This window comes from Chenopodium album, chromosome 21 (genome assembly GCF_948465745.1).
Source record: "Chenopodium album chromosome 21, dcCheAlbu1.1, whole genome shotgun sequence".
In the NCBI taxonomy this organism is placed as follows: domain Eukaryota; kingdom Viridiplantae; phylum Streptophyta; class Magnoliopsida; order Caryophyllales; family Amaranthaceae; genus Chenopodium; species Chenopodium album.
In genome coordinates this window covers 4,679,813-4,703,671 of record NC_137854.1, presented here as the reverse complement: position 1 = coordinate 4,703,671, position 23,859 = coordinate 4,679,813, and the positions used below count along the sequence as shown (strand labels likewise).

Here is a 23,859-nt window from a genome sequence, read left to right as displayed (position 1 = left end):
TTTATAATAGGAAAATAGGATTAACATCATCACATAGGAATTGGATCTTGACATGTCCAAATGTCTTAAACATTAAACTTTAACAAAATTTTTTATAGTTGCCTAATTTTTTTAAAAAAATATGATGATTGTTTAATTTAAATGAGTTGACATATTTAATAGAGGAAAGTGATTGGGAAAGTCAAAGTTTGACTAAGGATGTTTTAATTTTAAAAAGGTTATAGAGGTCAAAAGAGAGAAGAGGTTAAGAGGGGACTAGGGGAGGCGGGGTGTGAACGTTAAGTTGTCAACCGAGCAAAACAGCGTCAACATTTTAACATCAACAGTTTCTTCCAAATTAAGGCTTGTCGACCTCTACAACTATCTACAAGAGAGAGTGAAGAAACCTGATTAAACAGCAATCTAATACATGTTAGGAACCGACATCAAAACTTTTATGGTCCTTCCTTCAGTTCTTTGTATCTATGATGTGAACATTTTAGTACCGTTTATCAAACAAAACATATATTCGCCTTTCTGTTACAGAGTCGGATACTTTCTCGATCCTACCAAGTACGGAATACCTTTTTTATTTGTACTCCTTCCGTCTCTTTATTAATGTCCACTTTCTCTCTATTATTTCTCTCTATTATGTGAGTAATAAATGATACAAAGTGGACATTAATAAAGAGACGAAGGGACGTATGGTGTATGTATTCACTTGAGCTTATTTTACATACCTGACTGTCATGATTAATTCTTGGTTTTCTTTATACATGCATGTGATTAAATCTAATTAAACTTAATTTCACATTAAATTAATACAAATACTTAGTATCTAGGTTGCGCAAGAACGGGTACTAACACAGATACGAGTATGATACGTATACGAGAAAACGTCTATCTTTAAATAAAAGACACGGATACGGAATGTTAATATTCATATAATATATTTCTAAAAAAGAATTTATCCATATATTTGTCATTTTGTCCTCTTATTAGATCATACTATATATGAAGGCACACATATTATTTAACAATTACCTTATTTATCTTACTTTACATAAGTTAAACAACTCATATAATAGTAGGATAGGCTCCGAGACGTATCATTGTGTGTCCCACAAGTGTCGATGTCTGATACAGTGTCCGACACGAACACAACCTTTGGATGAAGTGTCCATGTCACCTAGCTTAGTATTAGATCAATGTGCACACAATGTGTTTTAAAAATATCTAAATTTATAAGGTAGGGGATATGTTAGAGGATATCAAATTAATTCACTTTGCAACATGGTAAGTTGATAACCCCTTTAGATGTATCAAACCTTTTTAAGCCTACTTAGGGGTTAGGGCCTATTCTCTTACATTGATATTCAATTGAGTTCAGTTCAGCTCAACTCAGTTTAATTCAGCTCCTAATTTTCTTCTCTTATAAAATATTCATTTCAGTTCAATTCAATTCAATTCAATTCAGCTCAATTTTGTTCAATTCAGTCAATGAGAACAGGCCCTTAATAAGGCTTAATATTAGATCAACCCCTTTGTCCCAAAAAAAAGAAAAATAAATAAATAAAATAAAATAAAAAAAAAAACCCTTTTTAAGCCTATTTAGTAAGTTGCAACCCTAAAAAGCTAGAAATTGATTAGGCACTTGCTCTAATAAATTTACAAAAAGCGAGTGATTATTCTGGAAAATGACTGCACCAAAAGGATAATTCTCCTTCAAGATGCTCCTACTGAGTATAAGATTTTGCCTTACTCTACTTTAACAGCTTGTCCAAAAGTCCCAAAACAGGTGTTTTTTTGTAGCCTTTTCAATTTTGGGACCAATCTACATAGTACTAGACTACTAGTACTACTCCGGAGCATATAAATCTTTCGAATTAATAATAGGTAATTTAATTAAATGGAAAATCAGATAATAAAATGATAGCCACAAGTTCTTCTCATTCCACTATAATATCATTCCTCTATATAATGATATTATGATAATAGTATAAGCACAAGAACAATACTAGTACATTCATATCCCAAGCTAATTTTATATACAAAGATGCCCAGCTTGGACAGCTACATTGTTTCAGTAATTTAGACCGGATTCGTTCTTAGAGCAAAATATACATGAATTTCTCAAACAAGCAACAAGTATCACCTAAACAGATTATTAAGCCACTAGACTACTAGGCTTAGACAAGCACTGATAATAAATGTAAACGCTCATGTTGCATACATGGATCATGTACTTCTTAACTTCCACAAGCCAAGCAATCATCGCGGTTTGTCAGTGAACATACCATCTGTGCTAGTTTCGAACTGTCATCTTCAGCTTCAGCTGCTGCTGCTGTCTTGGTTGGATCCTGAATTTAGTACCACAGTAACAGATGTCAGCAAAGTATAAATGGGAATAAATCTAATATATCAACAAATTAACTAGTAAAAATAGTACAATACATTTAGTATGGAAGTATCCACTGTGAACTTGATAGCATCAGCCGCTGCTCTTGTCCTCAAATAGTACATGCCTGTCTTCAAACCCTTAGACCATGCATGAAAGTGCAGAGAAGTTAACTTTCCAAAATTGGGTTGTGTCATGTGAATATTTAGGCTTTGACTTTGATCAATGAAACATCCACGATCGACAGCCATGTCAACCAGTGTTCTTTGTTTAATTTCCCAGACAGTCCTGAAAAGGGTTTTAAAGTGTCAGCACCCACATGAAAGAGAGTACAGCAAGGAGGAATTCATAGAAGAGAATCAAAAAATATACTTGTAGATAGCTTTCAGGTCTCCAGGAATCTCAGGGATTTTCTGAACAGAACCATCATCATATACTATCTGGTTCTTCAGCGTAGGAGACCAAAGACCCATCTCAGTCAAATCGTTAAGAAGATGTTTGTTCACCACAACAAATTCACCGCTGAACAAAAAAAAATCAAAAAAAAAAAAAAAAAGAAAACTAAGGTTAGTTAAATATTGGATCAGATAGGACAGGATATTGACATAAGTAGCACTACAAACCTTAAAACTCTTCGACTGTAGATGTTGGAGGTGTATGGTTCAAAGCACTCATTATTTCCGAGAATCTGGCTTGTTGATGCAGTTGGCATAGGAGCCACAAGGAGTGAATTTCTAATACCATCCTTAGCTATCATTTCCCTAATAGCACTCCAATCCCACCGGTCTGAAGGAGTAACACCCCACATATCTGGTTGAAGAATACCCTGTGTAATGCAAAACAACAATCATAAGCTTTAAGAATGCAATTGTTGTAGCTTTATAAATAAAGGAATCCATCACAGCCCAATGTAGCTAAAAATGACTTCAATTTCCAGTCATACCTTGCTGACAGGGCAGCCCTGGTATGTCTCATAGGTGCCTTCTTTAGCAGCCAGCTTACAGGATGTTTTAAGAGCATGATAGTATATGGTCTCAAATATGTCTTTGTTCAACTGCTGGGCCTGCAATTCACAAAAAGCAATTTAGAGGGATGACAATTTGCATCATGTTTGCAAGGAATGTAGAAAATTTAAGAATGTTACCTCTGCTGAATCAAAAGGCATGCCAAGCAAAATGAAAGTATCTGCAAGGCCTTGGACTCCAATTCCAATTGGCCTGTGTTTCATGTTTGACCTCCTTGCAGTTTCAACAGGGTAATAGTTCACATCAATAATTTTGTTTAAGTTCGTGGTAACAACTTCAACAACCTCAGCTAATTTATCAAAATCAAAGTAACGATTTTTTGAATCCAAACTTCCAACAAGTTTAGAAGGCTGAGACTCAGAAGGAATCCCCTGTACAAAAATGTAAAGTTTTAATTAATAAGGGAAGTCAACCAAACAGTGACAAGCTTATGCTATATAGAAATATAGGATAGTCATAAACATGAACGATGATTACCTTCTCCCTCACATAACGTGGAAGAGCAATAGATGCCAAGTTACACACAGCAGTTTCTGTTGGACTGGTGTATTGAATAATCTCAGTGCACAAGTTTGAAGACTTAATTGTGCCAAGGTTCTGCTGGTTACTCTTCCGGTTACAATGATCCTAAAATTGCAAAACATAACAGTTGCTTAAATGCAAATCATAAGGAAAAGTATGTTGCAATATCTTAACAGTTTAACTTTATGATTAGAAACATATCTTACCTTGAACAGCATGTAAGGAGTTCCTGTTTCAATTTGAGCCTTCAGTATCTCAAACCACAAATTTTGCGCTTGAACAACCTTCTTTGCTTTGCCCTGGTTGAGAAGATATACATGCAACAAATCAGCAAAAAGCATAATACAAACATACGAGTATATAAGTAATATAACCCATCACTAAATTGCAATGCAAACAACCCTCTAAAAAAAGAAGGATATGTTACCTCTCTTTCATATTTTATGTAGAGGTTTTCAAATTCTTTACCCCAGCGGTCAGCAAGGCCTGGAGCTTCATTAGGACAAAACAAGGACCACAATCCGTTACTTTGAACTCGTTCCATGAAAAGATCTGGTACCCAGAGAGCATAGAAGAGATCACGAGCACGCTGCTCATCCTGAAAACAGAAATCAACATAAATTAATATTATGCCTTTCAAGGGAGGCACATTATCTCCTAAATGATAATGCAACATCAATATTTCTCATAGCAACAGGTAGGTTACTGAGATAACATATATCTATGATTTCGGTAAATTGCCAATAATCACAATGACTGAACACACCTTCCCATGATTCTTCCTTAGGTCTAGGAACTCGAATACATCAGCATGCCAGGGTTCAAGGTATATTGCAAAAGCACCTACATAAAGAGATACATATTATGTGAGAACATGTCCTACACAAAAGGAAATTGATTAAAATGAGATGTGAAGACAGTATTGCACCTTTTCTCTTCCCCCCTCCCTGGTCAACATATCGTGCGGTATCATTGAACACCCGCAACATAGGGACAATGCCATTAGATGTCCCATTAGTACCGCGTATATAACTTCCAGTGGCACGAATGTTGTGTACAGAAACCCCAATACCTCCAGCAGACTTGCTGATAACAGCACACTCCTTCAGAGTATCATAAATCCCTTCAATGCTATCATCTTTCATGTTGATAAGGAAGCAGCTACTCAACTGTCATTTCCATCAACGACCAACGTTAATACTCTATTCCCAATAATTGCAGGAAATATAATATAAAAGCCATAAAACAATACTAGTAAACTTATTGATATCACATACTTGAGGCCTTGGTGTGCCGGCATTGAAGAGAGTTGGAGAAGCATGGGTGAACCACCTTTGGGACATCAAGTGGTATGTCTTGATAGCAGATTCAATATCATCCTTGTGGATCCCAACAGCAACCCTCATCAGCATGTGCTGCGGTCTCTCCACAACCGTCCCTTGGACCTTCAGGAGATATGATCTCTCAAGGGTTTTAAACCCAAAGAAATCATAGTCAAAGTCCCTATCATAGATTATCTCACTGTCCAACTGTGCAGCATTCTACAATACAAACTTATAACCATTCATCAATAAACCAGTCTCAATACAAAATTAACCACAAAAATTTCATTCACAAGTTTCTCCAATAACTTACAAGTGTTAACATGTCTCATTATACTTACAAACTTACCTTGTCAGACTATTTTTTTGTTCAAATTTACTTGTATTAGATTTCTATCCTATATCATGCTGTGCTAAGATCATTTCTCTTGTTAGATCTGAAGCAGTAACAAAGTTCCATTGACTGGAGGAATAATGTTATGTGATAATTGGCTTAATTATGCTAATTAGTAAACACTTATATTAGATCAAACCATATAATATAAACACGATAACACATAATTAGTAAATAATATACTACAATGATAACACAATACATATTCTAGAATCTAGATCAATACATGCAGAACGGTCCAACATAAACACAACATCAAACCATCACACCCAAAAAATGCAATACAAAATCAGATTTATTTAGATTCAAACATTACACTTTAATACTTCAAATGATATAAAAATCGCGCTGAAGAAATACCTTCATGATGATATCATACACATCATCAGCAACCAAAGGCGCCTTCAATCCAGACCTCTCATTAAAATGAGTGTACATCTCCTTAATCCTACATCAACATCACAATTAATCCAATCAAAAACCCCAACAATCTAAATTCCAATTATAAAACAAATCATAACAATATAACACCACTTACGTCTCAGAGAATGACTTCTTAGTTTTCTTATGCAAATTCGAAACAACAATCCGTGCCGCCAACTACAACAACACCAACATCAAACCAAACCAAATCAAACACCGAAATCAAACCCGAAAACACAATCAATCAAATTGAGAACAACAATACAATTAAAGCAAACCCCAGAAAATTAAAATTAGAAAACTCACAGAAGCATAATCAGGATGATTAGCAGTCATAGCAGCAGCAGTTTCAGCGGCTAATTCATCAAGTTGACTAGTAGTAACACCCTTATAAACCCCAGCACAAACTTTCTGGGAAACAAGAACAGGGTCACAATGATCTACACTAAGACCATAACTCAATTTCTTCAACCTCGCAGTAATCTTATCAAAATGAACCGTCTCTTGACGCCCATCTCTCTTCACTACATACATCTTCTTCCTCCCTTTTCTAAGTTAGTATAATTTATGGTTTAGTTCTCAGAGGAATTTCGTCGAACAGGTTGTGCGCAAGAAAAATGGATAACCCAGTAAAGAATAAATAGGAAAAGGGGTAGGAAAAAGGAGGCGGGATTTGGAAATATTTGGGGATTAGGGTTTCGATTTTCCCTCGTAGAAATTTGGCTGATTGCGGTGGAAATTAATTTGAGATTTGAAATATTGGCGCCAAAATTGGGAAAAGCTTGTTGAGTAATCTTTTGATTTAAATTGAAAAAACTGAAAATGCGGGTTCGTGTGAGTGGATTGGTTGCGGAATTGAATATCGAAAATGAGTTGTGTTTGTAAAAAGCGGGGAACTTGCGCTTTAATTAATTGCCTTTGTTGGCCGTGATTTTGGTTTGATTTTGGGGATTGGTTTCCCGCTGTTCTTTGGCGGTTTTTTTTTCACACTTCCTCTGAGGATGAATTTTATTGACAATGTATATTATCCGTTCGAGTCAACTTTAAAATTTTAGAATATAAAATCTCACTATTATAAATAAAAAAAAAAAAATTGAAACAGTTAATAAAATATTACTAGAAGTTTTGTTTGGCCTATTTAAAAGATATTGTCAAAATTTAATTTTAATATTTTAGGTATTTTTTACGAGTAGTCAGCGTGTTTTTTGTGCAGCTGATCACACCATGTGGCCGTTTGTAAAATAAAAAAAAGTAACCCCTTATATGGTTATATCACTAACTGAGTAACCCTTATAAGACTGACCAAATAATTGTTTTAGAAACCTAAAAAAAAAAATTGCTTTCGAAAACTAAAATATCTACTCTGTATTTCAAAGTATTCCATGAGTACTCCTTTGATCCTGAATAACTGTCACAATCAACTTTGGCACACATGTCAGTATTTGTCTATAATTGTTTGGAAAAACAACATTATGTACTCTGCAGTCCGTATTTCAAAGTGTTCTTAATACTCCCTTCGATCTTAAATAACTGACACAACAAATTTGGCACACATGTCAATTAGAGCTGTTCATGGACGGGTCAACCCGGCCCGCTAAATAAGCGGCCTTGGACAACCGTTTTGGAAAAAATTGAAATTTTGGGCATGGGCGGATACGGACAAGACAATATGTACCGCAGGCTAGCTCGCCCGGCCCGTTTATTTCAAAAAGTAATAGTTTAATGATTTTTTAGTTAGTTGATTATGTAGTACTTATATGTTAGAAAATAAATACAAAGAGACTATATTGAACTCTAACCTATTATTAGCTACAACTACTTATTTCAATTTTATATTTAAGCATTATACTTGTATTAAATAAGTTCATTCTTTCCTTTTTTCACTAACATATGTATTATGTCACAAGTTAAATATGTTTTTTTCTAGTATCATTAGTGATCAAGAAATTTCTAAGATAACAAAATCGAAATAATATTAACATATGTAAATGATAAAAATAAATAAATAAATAAATAAAAAATTAGTGTTGGATATATCATATATGTAAAACAAATTTTTAGGTCCGCGGGCAAGCCCGACCCATTAATAGAGCGGGCTTGGACAATTTATCAAGCCCGCATAAAAGGTCCCGGGTTAGCTACAATTAGCCCGTTGGACAAAAAATGAAGTATAGGCCTGGCCCGTTTCCCGTCCAAGCCCGCAAACGATCACCTCTAATGTTAATGCACAGGTTAATATCTTGAAACTTTATATTAACACGTATATAGTACTATTTATTTAATAGGCTTCATACATTACTAAAACACACAAAGTTTCATTATGTGTGGCGGGGTTACTTAATCAGTAGTTACTCAGTCGGGTAGAGATTATTTGGTCAGGGATTACTCGATCAATTAGGGATTACTCAATTAAGGTTTGCTTGGTTATGAGTTACTCAGTCGGTCAGGAATTACTCGATCAAGATTACTCGCATGGTGTTTTAATGTGTGTCAGCCGGCCACACAAACAACGCGCTGCTATGTAGTTCTTATAATGTGCCAATGTAGGTTTGTTGTCCCAATGTAAAAGAATGGCCGATTAGCTTCTTTCGAAAATACTAACACACATTGGAAATACACTGAAAGGAAATTGTGGTTCTGATGTGAGCATGTGACAACCTTAGGCTCTATAGGTGGTGGACTTGGATTGATTTTATAGGCTTTGTATAAGTGACTTTTGATATTGGCCATTGGGCTAGTTATCCTGACCAACCCAACCAAGTAGCCAGTACAAAAACCTCATATGGGCCATTATAGAGGAGAAGGACTCGTGAATCGTGATTCTCGTGAACCATTGATAGTATTTGTCCATCAGCAATTGATACGAGTAGGGAGTTACGGACTACGAATTGAGTGAGACATATGGCTCAACTTGAGAAACATGTCATTGAGTTATACTAAATCGTGAGAGTGAGGGATAGCTCAAGTGGTTAGAGCTTCTCTCCCGATTCCAAGAGATCTTAGGATCGATTATCATTCCCGCCCTTGTGGCTCTCTAAATACCAAAAAAAAAATCGTGTATGGATTTTGTTTTAAAAATCAGGCACGAAACTAACATGAACCCAACAATTTAACTTGTTCACATTTGAACTATTTCAATACAATTTTATTAAACAGGTCCATTCTGTACGTTGGCATTACACTTAGGCTTACACAACCCATACCCACATTTATCGATGCAAAATTGTAGATAATATTCTTTCTTTTTTTTTTGGTTTAGAGAGCCACAAAGGCGGGGGTAATCATCGACCCCAATATTTCTTAGAAGCGGGAGGAAAATTCTAACCACGACTTTAACTAACCTTCGCCAAATTGCAAATAAACGTGTGAATGGATTAACTAATCTAGAGTCTAGACCATGGTGATCACATGGTAAAACCTTGGTAATAACGATACAACGTTACTAAACACACACGCCAACAAACTCATACGGCCATTCATATACAGCTGTCAAAGATTAACAAGATATCTATACTTAGTATTTAAAAACTATAACCAAGAAATCTATATCTATATCTATACTTAGTATTTAAAAACTATAACTAAGAAAGACACATGTCCCCATCCATTCTATTACACTTCTTTAACCATAGTGACACATGTCATTTTACACTTTTAATTTTTTATTGTACCATTTTTTAAAATTCTTTCATCAAACATATACTTAATCTTTCATACACACTTCATCTTCATCTCTCCCCTTTAATTCAACCTTTTCCTATTCTCTCTTTAATTTTAGCCATTTCACCTTCTATTTAAGCTTCTTTTTCAATTAAAGTTCCAAAATTTTAATTTCTTTAATCATGTTTCTGATTACATATTATACCCTATAATGACTTACTGATATTTCCTCACTTATCTCGATCTCAATACAATTTTATATGAATAACCCGTGCATTGTACGGGCCAGCAGGCTAGTTAAAACTTTATATTATCTCCCTTAATCCCAAAGCAAACAAACAAACAAATAAAACGAACAGTCAACTGCCCTCCAATAATCACCACACCACCGCCGACGCCCCATTGATTTTCTCTCTCTATCTTCTCGTCTCTCTTACTCTCTTTACAGTTACTCACCACCCCACTTCCACAGTTCCACCTCTCCTCTTTCTCTCTCCTTCCATTTCAATGGCGGAAGAGAAGGAATCTACGTCTGTTCCTCTCAGTCAAGATGATCCTGAAGATCCTGCTAAAGCTCCTCTCACTTCCTCCAATTCTTCGTCTCGCGAGGTTAGGGTTTCCTCTTTTTACATTCTTTGTTTTACTACTTTTGTTTCTTTTCGATTTAATTTGGAAGAATTTTGTTATCTGAGAATTGGATTTTGGGTTGAGTAATGATGTTTTTTGTGGATGTAATTTGAATTTGGTGTTGATTTGTAGACTTGTAGTTGAATGTGTTTGAATTTGGAGGTTGATTTTGTGTAATTGTGATTGAGTTTGTGGTTGGTGTGTGTTGATTGATGATATTTGACCTAATTTGGGGGAATGTGGGGAGGGGAGTGGGTATTTTGGGGGAGATTGAAATTGCTTTCGAGGTTAGATTTGTGAGATTCTGTTTTGTGAAATTTTTTAGCAAGTGACTCTTAAGAATCAAAAAAATTAATTTAAAATACAATTGTGAATTAGGAATTGTTTTGTGATTATTTGGATGCTTAATTATTATATAATGATTTTCTTGTTTTTGACTTAGTTGGGACTTGGAAATTAGGAAAATGTCCTTGACATTTCGTAGAGAACTTAGTACTCTATTGATTTCGTTTTGGTAGAGTAGTCAATCAAATTAGAGTCCATTTTTGTAGTATTAGGATTTGGGCACAACTTGATTTCATGTACATTGTTTACATGTATCGTGATTGATGTTTTAAAATTTATGATAGAGAAATACGAATGTTACTTTGGTGGAAATGAGGAATTAGAAGCTGTGGGAGTCAGCATAAGAAACACGAAATAATGAATAAGTATGGTGTTAGGATGGATAACGGTGTTGGCTAGGGGAGATAGTATAAGAAGCGGAGGATAGACTTGAACAAGGAAAGATGGATGCTATGCTCTAATTAAGGAAAGATGGATGCTAAGCTCTAATGCTGGTCTTAGCATGCAACATATCTACTTTAACCTTAATGGCTTGTTTAACTTTTTAATGGCTGGATGTAGTTTTTCTGAACTATATCATTTCACAGTTCTCTTATCAAGCTTTCTAATTCACTGCTGCATATCCTTATGTCTCCCTTGCAGTGACCTAATGTCATAGCTTTGTAAAGCATCTTAAGCTCCTGTGTATACTCCTGTATATTTGTGAACACATAGGGCTTTAGTGAAAGATGCTTTTACAAAGGATTAGATTTCTTTTTAGATGAGTTATTTTTCTTCTCAATGTTTTGTTCCGTGAAAATGCTAGACTACCATTGTAAATTTGTTATCAGTGGTTCTGTTCTGCTAAGAATTTTATTTATCTACCCAAACTTGCTTGTCATGCCCTATGTAGTCATTACTGTAATTTCTCCCAAGGATATTGGTATCAAAAGTCGTGATCCTATTTTGTCTATGTTGACTGGTGGATTTGGCACTTTGGCATCATACATATGACCTCCAGCCACTATTTTATACTTGTACTAAGTACTAACTCATATATATGTTTTGCCAGGCTTGCTGTTATGTTCTCCAGAGTTGGATTTCTAAAAAGTTCATGACTGGATGGTAATTTGCTGTGTGTTGAAGATTTTAGGTCTTGCTTTTAAAGTATATTGCTAACATTTTTGCATGGGTTTTGAAATTGCAGTGTGGTGCTCTTCCCTGTTGCAGTCACCTTCTTCGTTACTTGGTGGTTTATTCAGTTTGTAGATGGTTTCTTCAGTCCTCTGTATGAGAGCCTTGGGATTGACATATTTGGTAATTTCATTGGTTTTGTTATACTTTTACTTGTTGTCCTTAGGTGACATTTATTTGGTGGGGTTGGTGAACTAATTTTGATCATAGGGAGATGCCTAGGCTGGGTGCTTTTCTTTTTTTTTTTTGCTATGAAGTTCTAGAGCAACTTCTGCCTATTAATTTTTGTCTCTTCCAAGGACTGAAGGTTTTTTGTAGGGAAGGTTATCGTAAAGCATGAGAGAATTGATAGGGTGTAATAATGTAGTACAAGATAAGTTAAGTGGGTTGAGATTAGAGCTAGTAAAACAGGTAATATCAGTAAACTTGTCAAAGGCAGTCCTTTGTGACTAAACAAATACTTCCTCTGTTTTTTTATACTTGCAACACACCTTTTATCACGCTTATCAATGAGGTGATTAAACTAGGTAAACGAATGAATTAAGCTATGACAATGAATTAAGCTATGAAATTTAAACCGTAGCAACTTATCCCTTTCTTCTTATAGGTGTTAAAATTTTGTAAATTAGTTTATCCGTTTACCTAGTCTAATATCTTTCTTAACATGCGTGCCAAAAGAGTGTGTTGCAACTAAATAAAAACAGAGGAAGTATATTGTTAGGGATTGGCAACTCTAGCTAGATGCCTGTTATAAGATACTCGGAGATACATTTCAGTAATGTTTCTTGAAGTGCTTTATTCCTATACTGTTATCTGTGCTTTGCCTAGGTTTTTATTCTCTCTCTCTCCGTCTCTCAATAAAATGAAACTGTACCATCAATGCTTGCTGAGAAGAAATTTTTTAGCTGGATATAACATTTATGGGAACAGAATAATCTTATGCACATTTCCACTTGTGGTCTAGGAATATGTAATGTGTGAATTATTTATTTATTCTTATTGCTTTATTTTCCCCTGAATTTCTTGGTTGCAGGACTAGGTTTCATCACTTCGTTATTGTTTGTTTTTCTTGTTGGTGTTTTTGTTTCCTCTTGGATGGGTGCCACTGTTTTCTGGCTTGGAGAATGGCTGATAAAAAAGATGCCTTTTGTTAGGCATATATATTCAGCGTCTAAGCAAATAAGCTCTGCAATTTCACCTGGTAATACTTGATTTTGGAGACTTCTTGTTAGCATTACCTAGATGTTATGATCACAACTTCGTGGATGCATTTCTCTTGGTGTGTTGCAGTAAGATGATTCATGCGTAGGATTATGATGTCTTGATGTAATTCTATGCTCTTGTGTTTCAAAGTTGGGTCAGGATGGTTGGAAGCTGACAGCTTCGTTTTTCTGATGTGTTGGATTTTTAATGTATTGAATGTTGTCCAAATCCTTTTGAACAGATCAGAATACTACTGCTTTTAAAGAGGTTGCAATAATTCGTCATCCACGTGAAGGTGAATATGCTTTTGGCTTCATCACATCTTCTGTCACTCTGCAGGTATGTGAAGCAAATAACCATATGCTGTTTTCTTTTTTTACAAGTGATATTCACAGCTAGTATTTAGCCTCTACTTTTGTCACACACTTATGCATTTTATTTCTACTCACTCACACATGCATGTGCATTTGCTTGATGAAAAAGGCATCTTGATTTGTAAATCTGTTGCTTTTCAGTATGGTTTAAATGAGTTTGCACACCCTCAATATGCATGCAAACTCATGCTTGTATGAATTCTTGGATAAAAAATATATGTAGTGTGGGCAAAATATATCTGATGAATCTTTTGGGGTCAGTCAATCTTTGGGGAATGAAAAAACCAAATATTTTTTTAGCTCTGCTATATAAATGCTAAAACAAATGAGAACCAATACTATATACAAGTACATTACTATGATAGCAGTAATGTAAATGGGAACAATGCTTTTCCTGCCATTTTGTCACTTATTTGAATTTAGGATTAGCATTAGGTGATTTATGGAGTAAGTGCCACTGCTCAAGTTATTTTAATGGTGTAGCTTCTACTAAGTTAATGATCTGGAAGAGTTACAGAAGCTGGTACTCTTATGTGAAAAGATGTGTAGACATACATTTTCTCTATTCCCATAAAATGATGTAATGCAGTCAACTTACTCTTGGCACTGCATACTGAATAAGTTTTGGACTCTAGTGCTTGACTGCGAAGGACTTTATAAAAGAGTAGAAACATGTGGATTAATTGCTATAAGTAATCTACAAGACACTTTGCTCTTCGTAGATATTGATGATCTATGTTATCTCTATAGCTCTTTTGAGTCCCTTTCTTAATCTTGAAAAAATAATGTGTAGGGGGGTGGAGGAGGCAATTTTGATTATATTTGTGTTCTTAGGTTTTGAACTTTTGAATGGTGTTAATTTTGGTTATTTTTGCTAATTGCAGAAAGATGATGGTGATGAAGAATTGTGTAGCGTGTATGTTCCAACCAACCATCTTTATATTGGAGACATCTTTCTGGTCAATTCCAAGGATGTTATCAGACCAAATCTTTCTATTCGTGAAGGCATAGGTCTGTACTCTGTTTCCCTTTTCCTTCCTGTTTATGTCTGAAAAACTCATATTGAAGCATACAAATAGCTGTCTTTTTGCAGCCAATATTTTGTTTTTCTTTTATATTTAGCTTTAGAAAGAGCTGCTAATTGAGTTTTTAGTATTGGAGGTGAAGGGAATCTAAAGTAGAGTGAATTTTAGAAGAAATAGATGTTACACACCCTTCCTTGTATGCGGTTTCTTTTTTAAAAAAATGTTCTTCACTTGTCCATCATCTCAATACAAATTCATGTATACTTGCAAGACGTGATATTGAACTCTATTTAACACCCCTTGTATTGACACTGTTTTTTCTTCTCTCAGAGATAATTGTTTCAGGAGGCATGACGATGCCACAAGTCATATCACCTGTAGAAAGAACACTGCGACAAAGTGACAGAATTCCGATGAGTAGATTGTCAACATAATACTAACGATGAAGGATGTTTGTTTTTACAAGCGGTGTAATGTCTGATTATCAATATGTGAAGGAAGCTGGTTTGCTTGCAGATAATACCACAAGAAATTTGTTATGCCCACGGCGATTTCTTGAGTGAAATCTATGTGGATATTCCTTAATTGTTATATTCATTTGTGGTGTGTATACCGTTGTTCTTGTAATAGTGACCTCTGTACTCAGTATATAAGAAATTTGTAAAGGTAAAGGTAAGGTTAGAGATTTTGATGGTATCCAGTAGCTTCAAGCCTTCAATCGATTTCATATAAGCGTGTATCCTAAATTATTCCACAGGATAAAATTTATGCTTAAATCAGGATGATAGTTTGCACAAATATATGATTTGCTAAACATGGTGTTTTAAGGGTTTGGATATGTCAAATAGACATCTACAAATATACAGTGCTTCATTCTGGTCGGACCTCAACCATATTACTTCAAGCTTTGATTAATATTTGACCATTTTGTTACTTTGAACAAAGTAGTACTTCGTATATACTATCTCTGTTTTTATTTAGTTGACACGTTTTGACTTTACCACTATTCACAGACCTCTCTTTGACCGTGTTTTGTGCTTTATACGTAATGAAAAATATAATCATGTGGGATCTTGTTAAATATATGTCATTTTATGCACTTTAAAAATATTAACTTTTCATAATTTTTGTTAAAGATATTAATGATTGAATAAATGCATTGGCAAATGTGACTAAAGAAATGTGTCAACTAAAAAGAAATGGAGAAGTATATTTTTATGAGTCAACTTTTTAAAATTTTTAAATCTTTTAAATATTAGGCAAATTAAATACTCTGTTGGTTTCAAATGATGTTCTTTTACGTATATAGATGTAAGTTTTTGCCCATCTTTGACCGCAAATATTTTTAATCTCGCACTATTGACTTCCTATGTCATAGCCAAACAATTTTGTGAGAGAAATAACTTTCCATAAAATATAACTTCATACGGGAATTTATTTCTCGTGTCAACCAAACGAGGCCTAATTTTATATGGACTAACCAAGCAAAGCTAATCTCATTTGGTGATACTCTCACCTTAGATTCTAAAGATCTTGTTAATGCTGAACAAAAAAGGTTATCGTGACTGATTTTGAATTTTCGATAAGTGTTGTTATTCTCCTAATGAAAAAAATTGGGAATAATTTTTCGACCAACCAAGAAAAATAAAAAAAAAAATTAATTGGGACTACACTTAGTATGGAGGACCTATGTTCAATCCCCCGCAACAATCATTACGAGGGAACTGAAACTTAACCACCCAAAATTGATTTCTGAATCCAGATTAGGCCAAAGGGTGAACCGAGTATAAAAAAAAAAAAAAAAAAAAATTTACTCCGTAGAAAAGAGGCCTTAAATGGACAGTTGGAAGCTTGGAAACCAATCACAAAGAGGAATAATAATTTCCGCATTTCCTCAAAATAACAAAAACTATAAAAAAGCCTTTTTCGGTAAATACATTTTAACAGCCTCAATTTCTATTAATCTCCCTCCAGAAACCTCAAACCCCCTAAACCCTAAAATAAACAATTCGTCAAAAAAACCCCAATTTCGCAAACTCCATATCGAAATTAGGGTTTGGAATATTACAATTCTGATCAAATTAAACTCTGTGAATTCCTCAATCAATTGAATTTCGTTGTCCCCAGAAAAATTCAATGGATTTCGACGAGTACGAGTACTTGGAGAAGACGGTGGAAGAAACAGCAGAGAGTCGATCGAAGAAGGAGGATGCGAGCGGGGAGAAGAGAGAGAAAGGGTACAGGAAGAGGAGAGAAGAAGAATGGGATGATCATCGCGAAGAAGACGATGATGATGAGAGGAAGAAGAAGAAGTTGAGAAGCGAGGAGGAGAATGGGGGTGGAGGAGAGAGAAAGCGGGAGGACAGGGACAGGGACAGGAGGAGAGAGAAAGAAGAGAGACCCAGAGATAGGGACAGGGATAGAGATAGAGAGAGAAGGGATAGAGAGAAGGAGAGAGAGAGGGAGAGGAGAGATAGGGATAGAGAGAAGGAGAGGAGAGAGAGGGAGAGGGAGAAGGAGAAGCAGAGGAGAGAGAAGGAGAAAGAGGAGTCTGATAGGGAGAAGGAGAAGGAGAGTGATGTGGAGAAAGAGAAGGAGGTGCGAAGTAGTAGTCGGTCCAGGCGGCATGATAGCCAGGAGCGAGAGGTGAGCCGGGATAGAGACAGGGAGAGGGAGAGGGAGAGGCGGAGTAGTAGTCGGTCTAGGCGGCATGATAGCCGGGAGAGGGATAGGGATAGGGATAGGTCAAGGCGAAGCAGTAGTCGGTCTAAGCGGCATGATAGCCGGGAGCCAGACGTGATCAGGGAGAGGGAGAGAGAGGCTAGAGAGATTGAGTCCAGGTAGCTTGCTGGTCCATTCTTCTTGCTTTGGAAATGTGCATTGTTTTGATATTGTGATTAAATTGCATAGTTTTGGTTTTGGCATTGGTGTCATTTTCTGGTGGAATAGCTTGATGAACTTGTTACAAATCTTTACATAGAGGTTGTTTGTTTTAAACTATTGAAATTTCATAGTCCATATAAATTAAAAGCTCCTGTGAAATTGTCTTTATTGATTAATTCATACATGGGAATATTGGAATGGCAAAATTACAAGAATCTCATCTTGGGTGAAAGGTTACAATTATCTGGCTTCGAATTACAAAGAACTATATCAAAATGCCTCATTAACCTTGCTGTACTTTAGAATTTTTCGGGTTTAGTGAAATGTATTTGCTTTTTACTTCAAGATTCTAATGGAAACAATGTTACAGTGAATTTAAGCACCCCATCCTAGATTTCTACCTTGGAGTCTCTTTAGAGTTATTATGATACTATTGATATTTACATTGAAATTGGTCAGCGGCAACATCGTGGCTGTAGAATGGTCATAGTTCTTGTTTTTATTTCCTATATGTTAGTTTATTTGTGTATATTGATTATAAATTTTATGGTTCACAGGAGATTCAAAGAGAAAAAGGAAGTAGTGGAGCCTGAAGTTGATCCTGAGAGGGATCAGAGAACTGTTTTTGCATACCAGGTGGCTGTCCTTTTATCTAATTCTTCAGCTACCTATGCAGCATTGCTATGTTAATTGATCTTCAAGTGGTTTGTTGATTTCTGATGCGTGTTTCATTTACTGTACTGGCTGTTTACAGATGCCTCTTAAAGCAACTGAGAAAGATGTTTATGAATTTTTCTCGAAAGCTGGCAAGGTAAATGACACTTTGTAATTATTCCTGATGCAATATTGTATAGTTGTATACTAATAATACTATTATTTATGTGCAAGTCTTAGTTGTTGTATCTTTATTATTGTGTTTAACATATTTGATGTTGACTTGGTACTTTTTTTTTCAATTGTGGTGCTTGATGTATTTACTTGTAAAATATCTACTTTAAAATTAGAGAACTATTTAGGCTCATCAACTGTTTATTTATTATTTGTCACAATTAATGTCTCTTGCAGGTGAGGGATGTCAGGCTTATCATGGACCGAAATTCAAGGCGCTCAAAAGGAGTTGGGTATGTTCTTATCTGTTGCTAGTATTCTAGGTGCATGCATCGTTATATATAGCTAGTAGCTTATGCTGTTTTAAGATGCAAGCTTGACTTTATTCTTAAATGAACTAGCAATGCGATAAAGATATCCATGATGAGGGATGATGGGAATACCTTGCTCTCATGTTTAACAATTCATGCAGCATTCTAAAGGTAGACGACATGAACCTGAGCCTACTCTTCGTTTTACTTCTTCGTCAGTCTCTAAGGACCTAGATTGATTGGTATAATGGTATTTATTTAATTTTTCATATTCATTTCTGATTGGGAGTTGTTTCAATTTAGGTAAGTTTTATTTTGGATACATCATTGTAAAGGTGGATTTGCTGAAGAAACTCCATTCTAAGATGGTAAAGTCGAGGCCTTCAGGACATAAGAGGCTAGGTGTCCTAGTTAAATCTTAGCTGATTCATCAATCAATTTACTGTAACACTAGTGTGAAATCTAACATCTGAGCCTTGTTTAAGGCATTTGCAATTGAACAACCTGTATTTATCTGAAATTTATACACCTCTTGTTGTTCTCAGAAATCAGTCTTGCAAACCTGGTACAGTGCTATGATCAAGGGAAAAGGTTGGGTTATATCTTTGCAGTGCTGTTTGCCATGTTTGGTTGTCCATTTTTGTACCGTTACTTGTTAGGGTGGGGTATGCTCCGGTATGGTGATTGAGCTATCTATGTACTTGTGGAATTGGGTTTGAATGCATGATCAATGAGAAGGATATTTGGCTTTGTGATACGCTTTTCAGATTCTATGTGAAATGTTGCTGACCCATAGCATACCTGATTCTGCTATTTATTTTATTAACCTTTCTCAATCCTACATTCCTACCAGTGTCATTGAACATTATGTTATTGCTTGATTGTTTTGGGTTTTTATCTAACCTTCTCTTGTATTTGAGAAATCAGATTCTTGAAAAGAAGCTCAGCTTCAGCTTTCTCTCATATGGATTTTGTTCACCACAATTTTATCTGAATTCTTCGTAAGTCCTGCCTGAATTTTCTGCATATCCAATTATTTGGTAATCTTACAGTGAATTCTCGTGATGATATGCAGGTATGTTGAGTTTTTTGATGTTATGTCTGTGCCAATGGCGATTGCAATGTCTGGTCAGCTATTCCTTGGGCAGCCTGTGATGGTCAAACCCTCCGAGGCTGAAAAGAACCTTGTCCAATCTACAGCTTCTACTGGCACTGCTGTTACAGGCCCTTATGGACCGACTGATAGAAAGTTGTATGTTGGTAATTTGCACTTCAATATGACAGAGCAGCAACTGCGTAAGGTGAATCTCTAACATTCTTTTCATGTTCTTGTGTCCCGTGTGCATCTTTTATTCCTATGCTTTGATACAGTCCATTTTCAGGCGACCTCTACTGTCTTGTTTTTTTTTGCACTGATTGATAGGCAAGGATCCTTGTATATTGAGGAAATACCGAAATACTATGTTTGCGAAGGAGTTAAATTGTAGTGAGTACATGCTAGATTAATGAAAAGTGCTGTCAGCTGATATTTTATGTAGCATTGTAGCATTATGACATCTTCAAAGTGGAAGGCTACATTGTACATAACCTGTAAATGTGATAAAATTATCATATACGTCTTGCAACAATATCCTGGACTTGTTGATGACTGATGGTATCTTTCTTTAAGGGCTTAGCCTCTTGGGAGTACTCTCAATCAATTAATCAACCAAAGGCTTAATCCCATAAGTGGGGAGTACTCTACTTTGTGATTATTTTTTTAATTGATTCTGATTTTTCTGATGTTATGGTTGTACAGTTTTAAGGATAAACAGTGGTATGCTGGGTGAAAGTTGCTTACATGAGGACAGAGTAACCGGATGTTTATAAAATCACCATAATTTGTAGCTTTGATAGATTAAGTTGGCCTTAACTATTTTGGGAGTTTAATCAATTGATCACGCCTCTAGAGATCTCCAGTTTTGGAATATGAATTTATACGGAGTATTAAATTAAGGGGCTTTTCTATTTTGTTTATGTTAGTTTTATTTCTTTCCTGATGAAAAAAAATTCTTTGTGAGTTGCTTTTGCAATTTACACATTTACCAATTATTCTTTTTCTTTTTTTTTCTTTTTTTTTACAAATCTGTTGTTTTCCTTATTTCCTTTTGGCCCTTAATGAGTTATTCTTTTTCTTTTTTTTTTTTTTTTACCAATCTTTTGTTTTCCTTATTTCCTTTTGGCCCTTAATGAGTTATTCAGCTTATTCCTATAATAATATGCTGATGTGATTACTACCCTCTGTTTCTTGTTGGCAGATATTTGAATCATTTGGTCCTGTGGAGCTGGTGCAACTTCCCCTTGATCCTGAGACTGGACACTGCAAAGGTTTTGGGTTTGTTCAAGTCAGTGAAAAATTGGTTTATATCTTATTTAGCCTCTCCAATTCAAGCATTGCTTTGTATTTCAGCTGATATTTTTCTTAATTGACAGTTTGCTCAAGTTGAGCATGCAAAGGCAGCGCAAAGTTTAAATGGGAAAATAGAAATTGCTGGCAGATATATTAAGGTAGTATGTTGCTATGATTAATGGAAGTAATTTTTTTGTCTAGACTAGTTACTTTTTTTTTGTACATATTTATCCCTCTTTGTATTCCTTCTGTAATAGATCTGTCTGTCTGGATATTGCAGGTTTCATCTGTCACCGAACATGTAGGTGGACAAGATACCGGAACCACTGCAGCGGACTTCGATGATGATGACGGGGGTGGTATGGTGAGTTATACATATGATATCTCTGCTTGAAAATCACTCGAATGTGTGCACTGTTTTTTGTTATGATACCCTGTAGTAGTCATTGCTAAGCAATTGTGATTTGGGCTTGTAAATTGGCATTATCAACTTTGTGAAAGGGCAAGAGAAATTCAGACAAAAGGCTTTCATGTTGTGGCATACAGTTCATGAAGTTTTAGATATAGCTTGTCTTTGAAGGGAAGAGTTCTTTACTGACGAGTACACCGGTCAAGCAATATGGCTTTCAGTTTTGTTAACAGAAATTTTAAATAAGCTACTTAGTTTGTGAATGCTATGAGAAGTGACAATGAAAAGTTTTCCTGAGATTATTTTCTCTTTTATGGCTGAGGCCTTTTGGTTGTCATGGATAGATGAATTGACGTATACTTGTTATCTTGCAGGCTTTAAATGCTCAGTCCAGAGCTTTGCTAATGCAAAAGCTGGACCGCAGTGGTACAGCTTCAAGGTTAGTACTTAGTAGTGCATTTTTCCCCACCTCTACAAGCGTTCTCCTCTTTTATCCTGAGGTAATATTTGTTGTTTTGTATGTAGCTTTGCCGGAACTCTTGGTGTGCCAGTGCTTGGTGTTACATCTTCTGTTCAGACGCCTTCCTTGTTCAATGGGCATTCTGCCACTCCTGCTCCAACACTCCCTCCCCAACTCCTTCCTACCCCTGCTTCTGAAGCTGTAGGCACCCCTAGTGAGTGTCTTCTGTTGAAAAATTTATTTGATCCAGCCACTGAGGTATGTTTTGTTGCTTTGCTCCTATAACTGTTGCCCCCTTCCTATTTTGCTACTTTTACTGTGTATGCTGATATTATTATTACTGTGTGCAGACTGATCCAGAGTTTGACTTGGACATTAAAGAAGATGTTGAAGATGAATGCTCAAAGTTCGGTCGAGTTAGACATATCTATGTTGACAAGTATGTAATACTTAGGCTTTGTTTTCTTCACCTTATTTAAGGTTCTCTGATCTGAAATTTATAAGTTCTGGGTTGAATTTTCCTGTGGTTTAGTTTGATTATGACTGTTATAAATTGTAACTTTAATAAGAATAAGGTGAAGAGAACAAAACCTTATTTGTGACCAATAAATTTCATTTTGCCTGTAGTGAAATGTAGTTGATACAATAATTCTGAAAGGGAAGTTGATTAATGCTGATTGGTCAAAAAACTGCTTCACTTTGTGTGAAGTGTAATTACATGGTAGGATATCGCTTAGGGAGTACTAGATTGTGAACCAAGTTGGACCATCATCAATCCAGTCCAGTATACTGCTGTCAAATTTAGACTGAGGCAGTAAACTTTTGTCTTGAAATGACAATTTTTACTTCAGTGTGGTTAGATGGTAGTCGGAGAATTTTACTGTGCAACAACCTTATGAAACATTTGAGGTTTTTTATTCATTTCATTGTAGCAACTAGACATTTGCTTTTGCTACTTTGAAACCAAAATTGAAATATTGCCGCATTTAACTAAAAACATTGATGGTGGACCTTTTTATACATTTGTTTGGATGTTGGAATCAACTTTCCTTAATAGGAGTAGATTGAATAATTGATTTGTCAATTCATTGTAAAGTTGTAATTATTGGAATATATTATGTTGTTGTCTCATGTGCTTTCTCCTTTTGGCTGTATTGTTTTGTATAAGCCCTTTGGTTGCATTTGGTGCCACAAATATTCTTTGTTGCTCAACAGTAATGAATTTGTTGCTTTCTGATTTGCAGACACAGTGCTGGTCATGTCTACCTTCGTTTTGACACCAAGGAAGCTGCAATGAAAGCCCAGGGTGGAATGCATATGCGATGGTTTGCTCGTAGGTTGATAACGGCCATCTATATGGTAATGCATTTTTGATGTACATCTCGATTTCCCAAACCCTTTCATTGTTGGCTTACATATCCGATTGTTTCCAATCCCTTTTCTGTCCATTTTATATTAATATTTTGGAGGATCATAATTTTTCCTTACTAACTGTACAGAATTCTTGAGTTAAGTTTTTGGATGTTATATCATCCATTTGTTTGTGTTGGTTTAGTGAAAGCTATGAGTTTTTATGTTGTCATCTAGATGAAATGATAAAAGAAGAGGCTTTTAAATCTTCCCTTGGGTATTGATTGGTGTTCATGTTGTCATCGTCATTTTGTATTATCCGTTCTTGTCATAGGTATCTTATGGATTGTACTTTTGGTTTATTGCAGCAACCTCAAGATTATGAAGCAAAGTTTGGAGACGCTACTTGAAGATTCATTACAATTGCGGCTTTAACCCTCTTGGATACTGTTGGATTGTTAGAAGTGATAATTAATCTTTTTTATTTTTTTCCTTTTCTTTGGGTGGTGGGTGCTTTGAGATAATGTAATGTGGTGTGGAATGAGAATCACTATGCTTTATATGTACTTATTGTCATATACTTCCTCCATTTCTGAATATCCGACTCGATCCTTTTTTTCAGTTTTATATAATAAAGATAAAATGTTGATAAGTAAGATTGATGGATTCATCTTAATGTACATTATATTTTTTACAAATGCATAATTAAAGATATTAGTGGTCAAAATTATAGCGCGTATATGTAGCTGGGGATTACTA

At 35.4% G+C, this 23,859-nt stretch overlaps 3 protein-coding genes across 3 annotated transcripts; 2 read left to right on the top strand and 1 right to left on the bottom strand.

Moving 5' to 3' along the window:
* Nucleotides 1–1,981: 1,981 nt before the first annotated feature.
* On the bottom strand, nt 1,982–7,005 carry LOC145601015 (ribonucleoside-diphosphate reductase large subunit). The gene is made up of 15 exons (XM_081656917.1): nt 6,370–7,005; nt 6,179–6,240; nt 6,001–6,088; nt 5,202–5,465; nt 4,853–5,093; nt 4,691–4,767; nt 4,352–4,522; nt 4,131–4,223; nt 3,880–4,029; nt 3,522–3,773; nt 3,321–3,440; nt 3,001–3,203; nt 2,750–2,899; nt 2,434–2,665; nt 1,982–2,339 (listed from the first exon to the last, which is right to left on the bottom strand). Exons 1-15 carry the CDS (start codon nt 6,595–6,597, stop codon nt 2,229–2,231), a joined length of 2,442 nt encoding a protein of 813 aa, XP_081513043.1. The 5' UTR covers nt 6,598–7,005; the 3' UTR covers nt 1,982–2,228.
* Nucleotides 7,006–10,081: 3,076 nt separating this feature from the next.
* LOC145601463 (protein LIKE COV 2-like) lies at nt 10,082–15,268 on the top strand. The gene is made up of 7 exons (XM_081657482.1): nt 10,082–10,332; nt 11,747–11,799; nt 11,882–11,991; nt 12,902–13,069; nt 13,313–13,410; nt 14,330–14,456; nt 14,801–15,268. The coding sequence occupies exons 1-7, from the start codon at nt 10,231–10,233 to the stop codon at nt 14,902–14,904; spliced, it is 762 nt and encodes a 253-aa protein (XP_081513608.1). The 5' UTR covers nt 10,082–10,230; the 3' UTR covers nt 14,905–15,268.
* Nucleotides 15,269–16,407: 1,139 nt separating this feature from the next.
* LOC145601462 (uncharacterized) lies at nt 16,408–23,756 on the top strand. The gene is made up of 13 exons (XM_081657481.1): nt 16,408–17,310; nt 17,911–17,989; nt 18,108–18,164; nt 18,419–18,474; nt 19,568–19,793; nt 20,790–20,876; nt 20,965–21,039; nt 21,162–21,245; nt 21,665–21,729; nt 21,816–22,008; nt 22,101–22,189; nt 22,995–23,109; nt 23,469–23,756. The coding sequence occupies exons 1-13, from the start codon at nt 16,607–16,609 to the stop codon at nt 23,508–23,510; spliced, it is 1,872 nt and encodes a 623-aa protein (XP_081513607.1). The 5' UTR covers nt 16,408–16,606; the 3' UTR covers nt 23,511–23,756.
* The last annotated feature ends 103 nt before the right edge of the window (nt 23,757–23,859 follow it).

Bases quoted from the DNA above. Each gene is read 5' to 3' on its own strand.
- LOC145601015 (XM_081656917.1), bottom strand. From the start codon at position 6,597: ATGTATGTAGTGAAGAGAGATGGGCGTCAAGAGACGGTTCATTTTGAT. The intron at 6,089-6,178 runs GTAAGTGGTGTT...ATGTTGATGTAG, and splicing joins AAGAAGTCATTCTCTGAGAC to GATTAAGGAGATGTACACTC. The intron at 2,666-2,749 runs GTATATTTTTTG...AACCCTTTTCAG, and splicing joins GACCTGAAAGCTATCTACAA to GACTGTCTGGGAAATTAAAC.
- LOC145601462 (XM_081657481.1), top strand. From the start codon at position 16,607: ATGGATTTCGACGAGTACGAGTACTTGGAGAAGACGGTGGAAGAAACA. The intron at 18,165-18,418 runs GTAAATGACACT...TGTCTCTTGCAG, and splicing joins TTTTCTCGAAAGCTGGCAAG to GTGAGGGATGTCAGGCTTAT. The intron at 21,040-21,161 runs GTAGTATGTTGC...TGGATATTGCAG, and splicing joins TTGCTGGCAGATATATTAAG to GTTTCATCTGTCACCGAACA.
- LOC145601463 (XM_081657482.1), top strand. From the start codon at position 10,231: ATGGCGGAAGAGAAGGAATCTACGTCTGTTCCTCTCAGTCAAGATGAT. The intron at 13,411-14,329 runs GTATGTGAAGCA...TGCTAATTGCAG, and splicing joins CATCTTCTGTCACTCTGCAG to AAAGATGATGGTGATGAAGA. The intron at 14,457-14,800 runs GTCTGTACTCTG...TTCTTCTCTCAG, and splicing joins TTCTATTCGTGAAGGCATAG to AGATAATTGTTTCAGGAGGC.